The 13,696-nt window shown below is 30.8% G+C and overlaps 5 protein-coding genes across 5 annotated transcripts; 2 read left to right on the forward strand and 3 right to left on the reverse strand.

Moving 5' to 3' along the window:
• Positions 1–547: 547 nt before the first annotated feature.
• RRN3 (rDNA-binding RNA polymerase I transcriptional factor) lies at positions 548–2,724 on the reverse strand (the record flags this gene model as incomplete). Its single annotated transcript, XM_064857892.1, has 2 exons — positions 548–2,194; positions 2,524–2,724. 2 exons carry the CDS (start codon positions 2,722–2,724, stop codon positions 548–550), a joined length of 1,848 nt encoding a protein of 615 aa, XP_064715252.1.
• A 709-nt stretch (positions 2,725–3,433) lies between these two features.
• On the reverse strand, positions 3,434–5,506 carry YPK1 (serine/threonine protein kinase YPK1; the record flags this gene model as incomplete). The annotated part of the gene is made up of 1 exon (XM_064857893.1): positions 3,434–5,506. One exon carries the CDS (start codon positions 5,504–5,506, stop codon positions 3,434–3,436), a length of 2,073 nt encoding a protein of 690 aa, XP_064715253.1.
• A 958-nt stretch (positions 5,507–6,464) lies between these two features.
• PGM1 (phosphoglucomutase PGM1) lies at positions 6,465–8,177 on the reverse strand (the record flags this gene model as incomplete). The annotated part of the gene is made up of 1 exon (XM_064857894.1): positions 6,465–8,177. One exon carries the CDS (start codon positions 8,175–8,177, stop codon positions 6,465–6,467), a length of 1,713 nt encoding a protein of 570 aa, XP_064715254.1.
• Positions 8,178–10,688: 2,511 nt separating this feature from the next.
• Positions 10,689–11,561, forward strand: PMU1 (putative phosphomutase; the record flags this gene model as incomplete). The annotated part of the gene is made up of 1 exon (XM_064857895.1): positions 10,689–11,561. One exon carries the CDS (start codon positions 10,689–10,691, stop codon positions 11,559–11,561), a length of 873 nt encoding a protein of 290 aa, XP_064715255.1.
• A 431-nt stretch (positions 11,562–11,992) lies between these two features.
• On the forward strand, positions 11,993–12,883 carry PWA37_001259 (phosphoglycerate mutase family protein; the record flags this gene model as incomplete). Its single annotated transcript, XM_064857896.1, has 1 exon — positions 11,993–12,883. The coding sequence occupies one exon, from the start codon at positions 11,993–11,995 to the stop codon at positions 12,881–12,883; it is 891 nt and encodes a 296-aa protein (XP_064715256.1).
• Positions 12,884–13,696: the final 813 nt, after the last annotated feature.

A 13,696-nucleotide genomic window follows, 5' to 3' on the forward strand; every position in this document is an offset into this window, starting at 1 on the left:
TAGTTTTAAGAATATTTTATAAAAAAAACACAAATATTAATAACCCTCAATATTTTTGGGAATTTTAATCAAAAAACTCAAACTAAAGAAATATTATTGTGACACGAACCAAAAATGGATAACCTTTAAGTTAAGATAAAAGTTACGTGTTTAAGCCTTCAACATAGTAATAAATTGCAATATCATTAGTAGAGAATATAGTATACATAGTTATTTAAATATTATTTCCAAAATAACAATAAAATAAAATTTTAAACGGAAACTTCTATATTTATATATATATTTTGATAAAAAATATTTAAATAAATGCAATTAAGTATTTAAATAACATATCTAAAATAAATTTTAAAAAGAAAAAACCAAAAGTAGATAAGGAAAGTATATTATGATAAGTGTTTTTTTATTTTGTTTAATATGCAAAATGTTATGTTTTAACCTTCATTTCTAAGAATATTTGTCATTTCTTATGATTAACGATGTGTTTAAGAGAAATAATTCGAAGGAAGACTACTAAAAAAGCAGGAAAATACCTTTTCTATTTACCTATTTATTCATCTGATTCATGATCACTTTCTAGATCCCCACTAGCTTCACTCCATTCAATGTAGTAATCTTTCATCATTTCTTTATAGTCTTTCAAGAAAAGTGGATCAAATGGGAAATAACTTTGTAAATCAATAAATTGCTGTCTTGTAGCAAGTGACCACACTGTTGTTGATGATGGTGCTCCACTATTGGTCCCTGTGGAAGATGATTTACTATTTTTGTTACTACCTGCTTTACCAACAATACCTCTTAATCTCTCATTATTATTATTCTCAATAATACTGAAACAATATGCAATATCTTCATGTTGAGCTATCCTTGCAAACATCAACATAACATTTTCGTTACAATATTTCAGTGGATTGAATTTAGATATAATCATTCTCTGAAAAAATTTGTCTAATTCACATTCCCAATTTCCATCTAAATCCTTAAAAATATTTCTTCTGAAACAAAAAATATAACATAGTGCTTGAAATGCTGCATAGAAATGTTTAAACCTTTCCATACCTCCTGGTTGATCCACCTCTTCTTCTCTTTCAATAGCATACCTGTTTAACCACGAAGTCAAATAACTAGCAACAAATATAATTTGAGTCCTTGATAGTTTCTTAGCACGCGCAATGTATGAACCTAAATATTGTAAAGACTTAATTTTCTTTTCAGAAGTCTCATGGACTGCAAATGATATATCAATTAAAGTGACAAGAAATGAATCCATCAATTCTAATTGTTGTTGTGATAAATGGAACATAATATATTGAATCGATCTTGTGTAATAAGTGGGCAAAATATGTGTCTTAAACAATGTAGTTAAAGTATTGAAAACTGATACACCTTCACCATTCTCTAAACTTTCCGGCGTCACTTCAGAACTAATATTTTCACTAACAAGAGTTAAAATAGCATCTAATTTTGTAGACAGTTCTTTGATATTTTGGTTAATTTCCACATTATATTCCTCAACACCTTCCAACTCATCATTATCGTCACTACCTTCGCCTTCATCTTCACTATTCCCTAAGTTTATATCTTCATCCTCATCCTCATCCTCACCTTCTTCAAAGTCACTATCAATATCATCGTCCATTTCATCTAATTCATTTTGTAACTCAACATCAATAGATATAATCTTTTCAATGATCAATGACCAAATTTGGAACCGTAACTCTTTACAATATCTAGTCAAATGTAAGATATTGGAAATATAATTAACCAAACTCTTGCGAGTGTCGTTTTTATTAGGGAAAAATCTGACTAAATAAGAATCAATGAAATGTAAAGAACTTGGTATCACACCTAAAAAATAATTTAACAATTCATGATGACTATCCGCAGCCTTCAATGACAAAGTAGAGAAATTGGATATCAAATTCATTGAGACATCTTGCCACCACTTAGGTATACTAGAACAAAGAATTTTAATAAAATGTATATACTTAGATAATGTGACAGATGGTAATTCCCACCATCTATTTAAAGTTATTAAAGATTGAATCAATATGATCCCTTTAGAGGAATCAATTCTATTGATGTTACTAGAAAGGGTATCTAAAAGAATATTTAAGTTATCTGGTTTAATCTTCTCAGTACTTTTATTGTCAAGTGATAATTGGTCCGCAATTACATTAATATGGGTAGGGTCATTCTGTAAAAAGCAAAATCATAACAATATGGAAACGGTTATTCATACACGTGGATATTAGCACAAATATATGATACAATTATTTTGTTAGTAAAAAAGCTTTATCAACAATTTAGTAATATATGTGAGGCATGAGTAAACTAGGAAACTTCAATTATATTTTTTTAATTAAAAGAAAAGAAGCACACACAGACACACACAACATTTATAATTACTTTGATACTATGTATCAAAAACTTTCCCTTGATACCATCCTATAACAATACAAGTCATAGTTATAATATAATATGAAATAAGGAAAAAGAAAAACATACCTTTTCAAGATCATCTAATGCTGATTTCACAAATCTTGCATAGATAGCAGAAGAAAATTCATGAAGTTCGCCACCATTTTTAATTTTATCTTCATCATTGTCATTTGGTATGGGGTATAAGCTTACATCTTTTGCAAATTCCACTTTCCGTTTTTTAGAATCCATTGGTGTTATTACTTCCTGAGCAGATCGTTTAACAGTATTTTCAAATGCCATCATTTTGACTGATATGAGACTTTATATTTTTTTATCAGTTGCAAAGACTACTAATTCCATATATTTCTTTTGCACTTTACTATCGTTAATATTGAATGTTAAAGATATCAAAACATTATTAGTTTTTAATTATGAAATCTTCAATGTTTCGAAATTTACTCAGGTGAAGAAAAGTTATAAAATAAATCAAAAGTCCCTTTCAAAATTTGTGATGCTCATCGCCTTTTCACAACTTTTTTTTCCCCAGCTTTTTCCCTTTAAACAATGTAATGAAAGAAAAATTTTCAGATTTCCCGGGTAACCCCTTCACCAATAGGTAAATAAATTATTACTACCATCATCATAACAACTGCAATTACTTATTGGTGAAAGTTAGAATTAGAAAAAGTTGTTTAAGGAGGAAAGCCTTGATGATCTTTTAATAGCGAGTTCGCTACTACTATTTCATAATGGTTATCCAATATTTTTGTCTTTCCCCGCTTAGGCACAGTTGGTATTTTATGTATAAAATCATCTATCTAATAATGAAAACACTTTTTGTATGTATATGCTGAATTATATAAATTAAATAGTGCAATTCTGCTTATTCCATAACTGACATGTATTTTAAAGTTTGATATATAAATATATATCCACAAATACATATATATACTGATTAATAGGTAATTCCAAAAATGGGATTAGAAAATATTACAATAAATAATATTATCCACTAACGAATGCTTCTACCTTGAACCATGGAGTTACCCAATTGTTCATTACCAACATAAGTCCATCCACCAAATTGTTTTTGAACACTTTCACTTAAAAACTCATCGACTACACTATCAATTGGCTGTTCTTTAGTAAATTCTTGATCAAAATTACTTGTATCCATAGCGCTACTAACTGGTGGTTTAAATGGTGGGATATAGCCTTTCATCATTAGTCTTCTCCATGATAATTGGCTGAAGAATGGATGATCTTTAATCTCTTGTGCGCCGTTACGACCTAATCTTCTTGAAGGATCTCTACTTAAAAGACCAATCAATAAGTCCTTAGCATCTCTATCGAACCCATCTGGGAATCTTAATGGTGCCTGTAAAATTTTTTTGTACATCTTTGGCACATCTTCATCATAGTATGGCGGAAGACCAGTTAACATTTCATATAACAATATACCAAGAGTCCACCAATCAACAACCTTAGAGTACCCTTGTCCTAACAATAATTCAGGTGCTAAGTATTCTGGTGTACCACAGAAAGTGTCTGTTTTGTCATTATCCTTCATATTCAGTTTACAAAGACCAAAATCACAAAGTGCAATATGACCTTGATAATCTAACAATATATTTTCTGGTTTTAGATCACGGTAAATAACATCCAAATTATGCAAAGTCTCCAATGCACATAACAATTCTGCAGTGTAAAATCTTGCTCTTGATAAATCAAATCTACCTTCCCTTTGTAAATGATAAAATAATTCACCACCATTAATAAAAGCTAATACTATGTACAATTTTTCAGGTGACTGGAAGGAAAATTTCAATGGTACAATAAATGGACAATCCACTCTAGCCAAGACAGTTCTTTCAGCCAAAGTATGTGTCACCTCAGATTTAGAAACAATATATGACTTTCTAAGTGCCTTCAATGCATATATCTTTTGGGTATCCTTTTTCCGTACTTGCATAACTTTACCAAATGAACCTTTTCCAATAACTTTCAAAAGGTCAAAATCATCAATGGATAATGGTTTATTTTTTGAAGGCTTATAATCAATAGTCAAATTGATGTTACCAAACCCATTCTCTAATTCAACCCAATGATGATTGTACAGTCTAATATTTGCTGCAGAATCAATCTTTAAATTAACTGGTAAACGACATGAATCAAGATGTATATCTTGATTAGTATTAATTTTTTCAAAGATTTGTTTCAACTTTTCATTATTTTCACTAACCTCCTCTTGCCACGCTTTCGATGGTAAAAGAATAGATGGGATACGAGCAAAAACATCAATTTTTATATATGGCAATTTTCTAGTAACATCAAAAGTTGAAATTTTATTAAAGACTGGTTTCGCCATAGTACCATATTCAGGTTCAATAGTAGCCACAGTGTTATCAAATTCAATAGTGAAGTATAACAGGGGGCTAGCATTCTGGGAACCAGGTAGCATAATAGTAGCAGGAATAAAACTCGATGAATTTTCTTTTGGAATCAACGACTCTGAAGAAGAACCTTGATTAGATAATGTGATTCTTGATATCTGTGAAGTTAATTGGTCAATATCAATATCTGCATTACCTTGTTGTACTGGAATCCCAGACGACAACAATTTAGTTAAAATTTGATCATTTGCAGTAATATTAAATGGTAGATTAAATCCATCACCATTATAAATTTTAATAGTCATAATGCCACTACTTGAGGTGGAAGTATTTGAGACATTTGAGTGTGGACCTGACTTTTCTGAAGGTGCATCATTATCATGATTTTTCAGATCATTTCTTGAGTCCACATGCTGACGTGTATGAGCGTTATCACCACCATTAAAGGTAGATACAGATGATACACCATCATAGGATGTTTCTGCCTGATTAGTACTAGTTGAGGCCTGAGTGATGGTTTCTTTACGATCTGAATCTGGTTGTGTCACAGTATTTGAATGAGATGAAGTATCATCATTTTTGTTTAAATGGAATAGAGCACTATGACGTTTAGCTTCTTTCTCCTTCTCCTTTTCTTTTTCTTTCTCTTCTTTAGATTTACCAAACTTGAATTTACTCTTCCAGGAATACATAACGTGCAAAAATAGATATAACTAAGCCAAAAAAATATGTTAGAAAGATCTAATGTATCTATAAGTAAAGATAATACTATTCTGTATATTCACCAATAGATATTTCTATTTGAAATAAACAAAAAACAAACAAACAGTAAGCCAAGTAACTATAGACTAAACCAATGGAATAAAATACAGATAACACAAAAAAGGTAAATAAACTCTTCGTTAACAGTGACCCTTATGACTGTATAATTTCAATCACTAATGGCTTATTTCTATGCAACAATTTGCTAAATGATTCGTTTGGTTAGCAAATAGATTATAGCTTGTCCAGGAAGCACTCATATTTATATAAGACACTTCTCTACTATGTGTAAGCCAGTTTTCAATCTTGATAGCAAGAAATCAAAATCCCAATCTTCTCAAGATTTCTCGAAAGAATGAAAATTTCACAGGACACACCAAAAGGGTAAAAAGAAAAAAAGTAACTTCCGCGGAATTATTCGGAGTTGTGTAATTTGTGAAACCCGCCAAATAATAATAATAATTTTTGTACACTAAATTCCTCAAGAGGGCAGTAACAAATAAAAAAATATTACGTCAATTGATCAACCATCTTGGAATTTCTAGCCTTGTGTTTCATCTTTATTCAAGCCACTGATTACACATCCAAAGCCTATTACCTAAATTGCAACCTTAATCATATTGATACAACATAACACATTTCTTGCATATTATCTATTTTTTTCTTATCCAAACTTACAATTTATGAAAAAATAAAAGGAAAGATACATAGTAAAAAAAAAGAAGACAATGAATATAGATTAACAAAAGTTCTATAATTACTCAACTAATTTATTAACTAATATACACATTTATAAAGTTTCCATTCAATAACAAATTGTCAAAAAGGGTAAGGACAAACAAATGAACAAACGAACGATCAATAACATTAACCGAAGCTATTTTTTGTTCATGTACGAACAGTTGGTTCTTCAGTGCCAATTAATTCTTTAAAGTTTAAGAATTCAACAATGGATTTTATGATTGGGCTTAAAAAAACATCTGCTGTTAAACCATAATTCTTGGAATCATCAGTGTAGTTTTCTATGTATAACCTGATGGCAGCACCAGAGGAGCCAGTACCTGATAATCTCAATACAAACCTAGCACCATTCGACAATTTGACATAAAGACCCTGATGATCAGATACAGACCCATCTAGATCAGTATATGAGAAATCACCAGCATCCACTACTGTCATAGATGGATCAGTTGGAAATGGACTACCTACAACATTTTCTTGTGAGACAAATTTACTTAGTAAATCAATAACCTTCCTAGCATCTTCAGAACTAACATTTTCATAGTCATAACGTGTGAAGAATGTTCTCCCATATTTGTCCCAGAATTCTTCTTGAATATTTTTGATGGAAGCCTCTTTTTCTGGATTGTGTTTATTGTAGATAGCCAAAACATTTAACCAAGCCACAATTGCCCAAAGACCATCTTTTTCTCTGATATGGTTTGAACCAGTACCGAAAGATTCTTCACCACAAATAGACAATTTCTTAGCATCAAATAAGGCACAGAAGAACTTCCAACCGGTAGGAACTTCATAACAGTTAAGACCATGAGCCTTAGCAACACGATCAATAGCCCCACTAGTAGGGAAAGAACGGGCAAGACCATAGATACCTTGTTTAGAGAAATATGGGATTTCATTAGCATATTCTGCAATAATGGCAACAGAATCACCTGGCGATACGAATGCAGGACCAGCACCATAAATCATGTTTCTATCACCATCACCATCGGATGCGGCACCAAATTCGATACCTTCACGATCAACTCTATCAACTAATGATTTTGCGTATGTTAAGTTGGGATCAGGATGAACACCACCGAAATCTGGTTTTGGATGCCAGTTTTGCAATACTTCTTCCGCTGGAAGACCAAATTCATCAACAAAGATAGCTTTACCATATGGACCAGTAATACCGTTTAAAGAGTCGAATAACAGTTTCCAATTCTTAGTCTCACGCTGTTTAGTAATAAACTGTTTAATCAATGGAAAGTCAAAAATAGTCTTCAAGAAATCGACATATGCACTGGTAGTATCGACAATGTCAATTAACAAAGGCCCGTACTTTTGGTTTGGTCCGATCTTAGAAAGATCTAAAGTTGGAAAATCCTTAACGATCTTATAATGAGTTAATTTCTTGGACACTTCCCATATAGCGTTAGTAATAGACTCAGGGGCTGGACCACCATTAGCCAGATTATATTTGATCCCCATATCATTTTCTGGACCACCTGGGTTATGTGATGCAGTCAAGATAATACCACCAGTGATCTTTTCATGATAGGATCTGATGATGTGGGAAGCAGCCGGTGTGGATAAAAGACCATTTTGACCAATGACCAATTTCCTAATACCATTGGCAGCACCAATTGCTGCAATTTTATTCATAATCACATCATTATAGAAACGACCATCACCACCAACAACAAGAACGGCGTCTTGAGAACCTTCTGGAACAGCATCCATTAAGGATTGAATAAAATTTTCAGTATAATTTGGCTCATTCATAAAAACAGCAGTCTTCTTACGAAGACCAGAAGTACCTGGTTTTTGATCTTGATATGGTTTTGTAGGTATAATTTGCACTTCAAATTGAGACATGGTCAGCAATAGTTACAATGACCTTCTTTCTTTATTAGTCTTGGCAATTTTGAACTTGAATTAATAAAAACTGATAAATTCACTGATAATCAATCTTGCGCCAAAAAATCGGAGAATCTAAACTTTCTTCAATGATTGAAAAAAGGCACAAAGACATATGTATATACATATGTTTATGTGTACATGTGTATTAGTCTACATTCTAACAAATATTTCCTCAAAATTCAAGTTCCAATGTTTATTTTTCTTTTTCTCTTCCTTTTTTTTTTTATTTCACGACACTATAAAAATGACAAAGAAATACACAAACAAAAAATATATATCTTTTATTGTTTTTAAGGGAAGGACAATAGAAAGGTATACATAAATAGATCAAACAAAAGAAGAAGTTTGTTTGCATTTATTTTTACTTGATATCTTCTTAACATTCTTTTAATCTCAAACAATAACGTGATTCTTGAAGGAAATCTGAACAAATTTCCTCGAGCTGGAACTGCAATTTGAGAAATTGGTTACTTCACTATAGACAATATTCACTTGAAATTTTTCATACAAAAAGTCTTATGGAAGAAAATAAAAAGGTAGAAAAAATGTATTATTTACTCTCAATTATTGTGCTAATGTTTTTTTTCTTTTCCTTTCACTTGTTTTCTAAATAGTTAGACTTCAAGAAAGAGATATTAAGTCACTGAGTAATAATAAAGTGAGAAATTCTAAAAAATGAACATCTCAGACCCCTCATAAAGTTTACAGGAAAATGAATACAGCCTGAACTATATATACCAAATCCATGTAGGTGGTTGATTCCGAGATGGTTTTTTTTCCACAAGCCCTCACTCTACTTAACGATGATCCTTGGAAAAAACACAGAATATTATTTTTTGCCCGAACTGTTTTTTTTCAAGGGTGCACCATTTTTCCAATTTTGGTTCGAGCAAAGTTACAATGTTACGACGTGACGTAAATCTCAAAAAGTTATAATGATTCTACTTATACTAGACTTATGCAATACTACATACAGTCGTTGTTATCATTGTGGAAAAAAATTATATGTGAGTTTTCTATATGTATTTGAGATGTAACATTGTAAATGTTTTCTATGAGATTATAATCATATTTTTATTGAAACAAGATAAAAAAAACAATACAATCAAATAATAATAATAAGTAAAATTATGCATAAAAAATGTAGAAATGTCGCTTTGGTGAAGAATTTTTGGATGATTCTTAACTGCTAAAAAATGGAAATAAAAAGAAATGAAAAGAGAATGAAAAGAAGAACAAATCAAACAACTGTAATTGAAATATTTCAAAATATAATTTACTGGACAACTTTTCACTCGAACTCATTGATACACATACGTATCTACTCTTGAAAACGTATTTACCATAAAAAAATTTTTTTGGTGATTTATCACCCTGTTGCTTTTCTAGTGAATTTGATCTTATAATGCAAAAATAAGAAAAATAGGAAATGGAAAGGAAAAAAAAAGAAATCTATGATTAGCAAATATTTGTCATTTTTGAATAGTTTGCCTTTTAAGCTCCAGAGCTAAATAAGAAAAAAAACACCAGATCGAAAAAAATTGTTTTAATAACTCTTCTCTTCTCTCTGATACGCTACTACGCCTTTTAAATGTCCTTTTCTAAATACAACGTTTTCATATTATGTTATTTTAGAATGAATATTTTCACCATCATCAAATTTAACTAATGTAAAACCACGGTTTAAATTAAGTAAATAGAAACAGATCTAGATATGTAAATCTAAACATTTTCTATGAGACATAACGATGTTATCAGGTTTTACACCAAAGAAATCGGCCAGTTCCATCTATATGAACGCGTGTGCATGTGTGCATATATGCTAAATTTGCTAATTCCTATTGGCCACCTAAACTGGAATGCAGAAAAAGTAAAGAAAACAAGGAAAGCTCAAAATAACATACAGTTTCTAAAAAGTGCTAATTATTATAGTAGCAAAATTGGTATTTTTATTACAAAGTACATGCCAATATAGTCTCGTAGATTTCATTACTAAGAACCTTGAAGCATGGAACACTCTCTTTTCGATATTTCCTTCCTTCTCTCTATTTATGTTGCCAATCTTCTTGTCTAGAAATACAATACAGAAATACAGATCATTCCAATTATCTATATTGATGTCCTTAAAATTTGAATTTATCTTAAAGAAACCGAACAGAGTCTACCTCTTCCTTTATATAGATAATATATATATTTACATATATATATAGAGATAGATAAATGCTTCGTTCTGTGCCTACTTTTTTTTATTTTTATTTTTTTCCTTCGAAAAAGAATAGAATTTGCTATTTAATATTGAATAATCATTTTCGAAGTTACTCGAGGGAACAGATCTTTGTCAACTAGAAAAAAAAATAAGAAAATGCTTCAAATCATAGTTCACTCAAAAAATAGAACTACCAATCACTCTTTAGACGCTAAGGCGAAAAAGAACCAGCAGTCTCTGAATTAAAACCCACAGGAGTAATGACTATTACAAAAACTTTTAGGGCCTTACCTGGCTACTTTATAGCTTTCCCAAATGAAAATGCAAAACCAGTAGATTCAAGTAAAATCAATCATCTAGAGTTAAATGAATGTAAATCCTGGAAACAACTATACGATTCCATACCAAAAGACACGCCAACACATGAGTATAAGATACTTATTGTGGCAAGACATGGACAAGGTTACCATAACGCTGCTATCGATCGTTATGGAGAAGATAAGTGGGATGAATACTGGTCTATGTTAGAAGGTGATGAACATGGTGAATGGGTGGATTCTAAATTGACCCCGTTGGGAAAGAAGCAAGTATTCAATACTGGTTCAAATGTAATACTGCCTATTATCCAAGATTTAGGATTTTTACCACATATCTATTTCAGTTCACCAATGAGAAGATGTTTAGAAACGTTTATTGAATCATGGACGCCTGTATTTTGCAGATTTTTACCCCCTGAGACAGAGGTGTCGCCCTTCATATTGGAAAATCTTAGGGAAACATTAGGTGAACATACCTGTGATAAAAGAGTAGACCATTCTATTGCAGTAGAAGAATATCAAAATTATAAGATGAAATCAAATAATGTGATTACTTGGAAATATTCGGAAAATTATCCCGAGGTAGACCAATTATGGTCTGCTGATTGGAGAGAACCTCAATCAGAAATGGATGCTCGTGTTAATAATGGTCTAATAGAAGTATTTGAAAAACTAAGTCCAGAGGAAAAACTTGTCTCTATCACTTGTCATAGTGGCGTCATTGGAAGTATATTACGTAATTTGAAACATCCTGAAATCCAAAATTTAGATACTGGAAAAATTGTTGCTGTTGTAGTTGAGGTTGCTAAGCACTAAAATTATATAGCAAACTTTCTAGTTTTTATTTGATTATATATAACACATCAACTTTTACATATATCATTGAAATTATGCTTTTTTTTAGAAAAATACAAATATAAAAGATAGAATTAATCTATATCAACAATCAGACTTGTAATTATATATGCCACAAAGATTGATAAGGGAGATGAATGAAGGGTTTTGAATGTATTTATCAAATCTGTATATCTAAAGCAATAATTGAACATTTTGAATCGTTTTTTTTTTACCATTAAATTTTTTATTTCCATAATTACCACAACATAATTGGGAAAAATACAAAATTTATTATCCTTCGAGACACCTGTAAATAAAAGTGAGTCATTAATAATATGTCTATATATGCACTTACACACATACATATGTATAACATGTTTTAATCCAAGATAGAAAGATGCGGTTGGAACATGACTCAAGATAAGAAACCATTAATTCAGATAAAAGCTCTACCAGGATATTTTGCTGCTTATCGCACAACTGAATCAAATGATATAGATTCTACCAAGGTCAACCATTTAGACCTAATTAATCACACGTCATGGAAGGAATTATATGCAAATATCCCAACAGATACAGATAGACATGAATACAAATTATTGGTATTAGCAAGACATGGTCAAGGCTATCACAACGCCGCTATTCTCAGATATGGTCAAGAATTATGGTCAAAGAAATGGGGTGTACTAAATGGAGACGAACATGGGGAATGGTTAGATTCCAAATTAACTCCGTTAGGTAAAAAACAAGTAAGTAATACAGGTAAAGAAGTGTTATTACCAATGATTCAAGATTTAAAAATTTTACCCCATCAATTTTTTAGTTCACCCATGAGAAGATGTCTTGAGACTTTTATTGGATCGTGGGATCATGTCTTTAAAGAGTTCCCTGAATTGGTAGACAATCAAAAACCATTACAGGTAAAAATATTTGAAAATCTTAGAGAAACACTTAATACACACCCATGCAATGAAAGAGTCAATCATTCAATCACAGTGAAGGAATATCAAGACTATAAAACACCCTCTGGAGTAACTGTCCATTGGGATTACGAAGATAATTATCCTGAAGAGGACCAACTATGGTCTACCGATCACTGGGAAACAAAAGAGGAAATCGATTTAAGAATACGTGATGCGTTAACCAGCGTATTTGAAAACGTTACTAGTAACGACAAATTAATTTCAATCACTTGCCATTCAAAGGTTATAGAGAGTATTTTACGTATCACTAATCATCCTGCAATCCATAAACTAGATACAGCCAAAGTTGTTTGTATAATTGTAGAGATTGAAAAGTAAGATATATATATATCTAAGAGATGCAAAAAGATATTACATATATTATGTATAGATTATATATAGATCTCGTTCAAGAATTAGAGTTTTGACAATCCAAATGCTATCACGACTATATCAGCCTTATTGACAAGTTAAGTTTTAAGGATGTTTGCCGAATAATCTTCAAAAACTGTTTGAATAAAAGTTTTCATTGATCATTCTAAATCTATTGGTGATTGTAGAACATTTTTTATAAGAAAAATTTAATAAATATAATGTCTTTCATCTTTTTGCATCTATCTTCTGACTAACAAAGGATAATAGATTCAATTATCCCAACTCTGTTGTTGGGTTTACTCCATCTGCCTTTTATCATTTTAATTCGATTATCTCCTTTACCTGCAGAATATTGCAACCCTTTTTCTTTTGTTACTATTTTTTCGGTTTAATTTGTGATATGATGATCTACTGTTCGATCATTAAATTGACAGTCAATATAACCATTATAAATTAAATACATATATATTATAGTGTCTATATAAGTAACAACGCTGTTCTATAATGCTATTTCTTACAATTTAATAACGCAACCATTAATGCTACTGCTCTGATATAAAATAAGATAGACTTGCTATTACTATTGTCAAGAAAAAAAAAAACAAATAGTTTGAATCAAGTGTACTGTTTTATTGTCATAACAGCTATGAATAAGCAAAAGATTCAACTATATCAATAAAAATTTTAACATAATTAAAAATACAATTCTATTAAAAAAGGCTTCTTATAACTATTCTGCTACTTATTTAACAAAACCATTTTTTTCGAATCATGCTG

Source organism: Arxiozyma heterogenica, assembly GCF_036370985.1.
Source record: "Arxiozyma heterogenica strain weizmannii chromosome Unknown scaffold_16, whole genome shotgun sequence".
In the NCBI taxonomy this organism is placed as follows: domain Eukaryota; kingdom Fungi; phylum Ascomycota; class Saccharomycetes; order Saccharomycetales; family Saccharomycetaceae; genus Arxiozyma; species Arxiozyma heterogenica.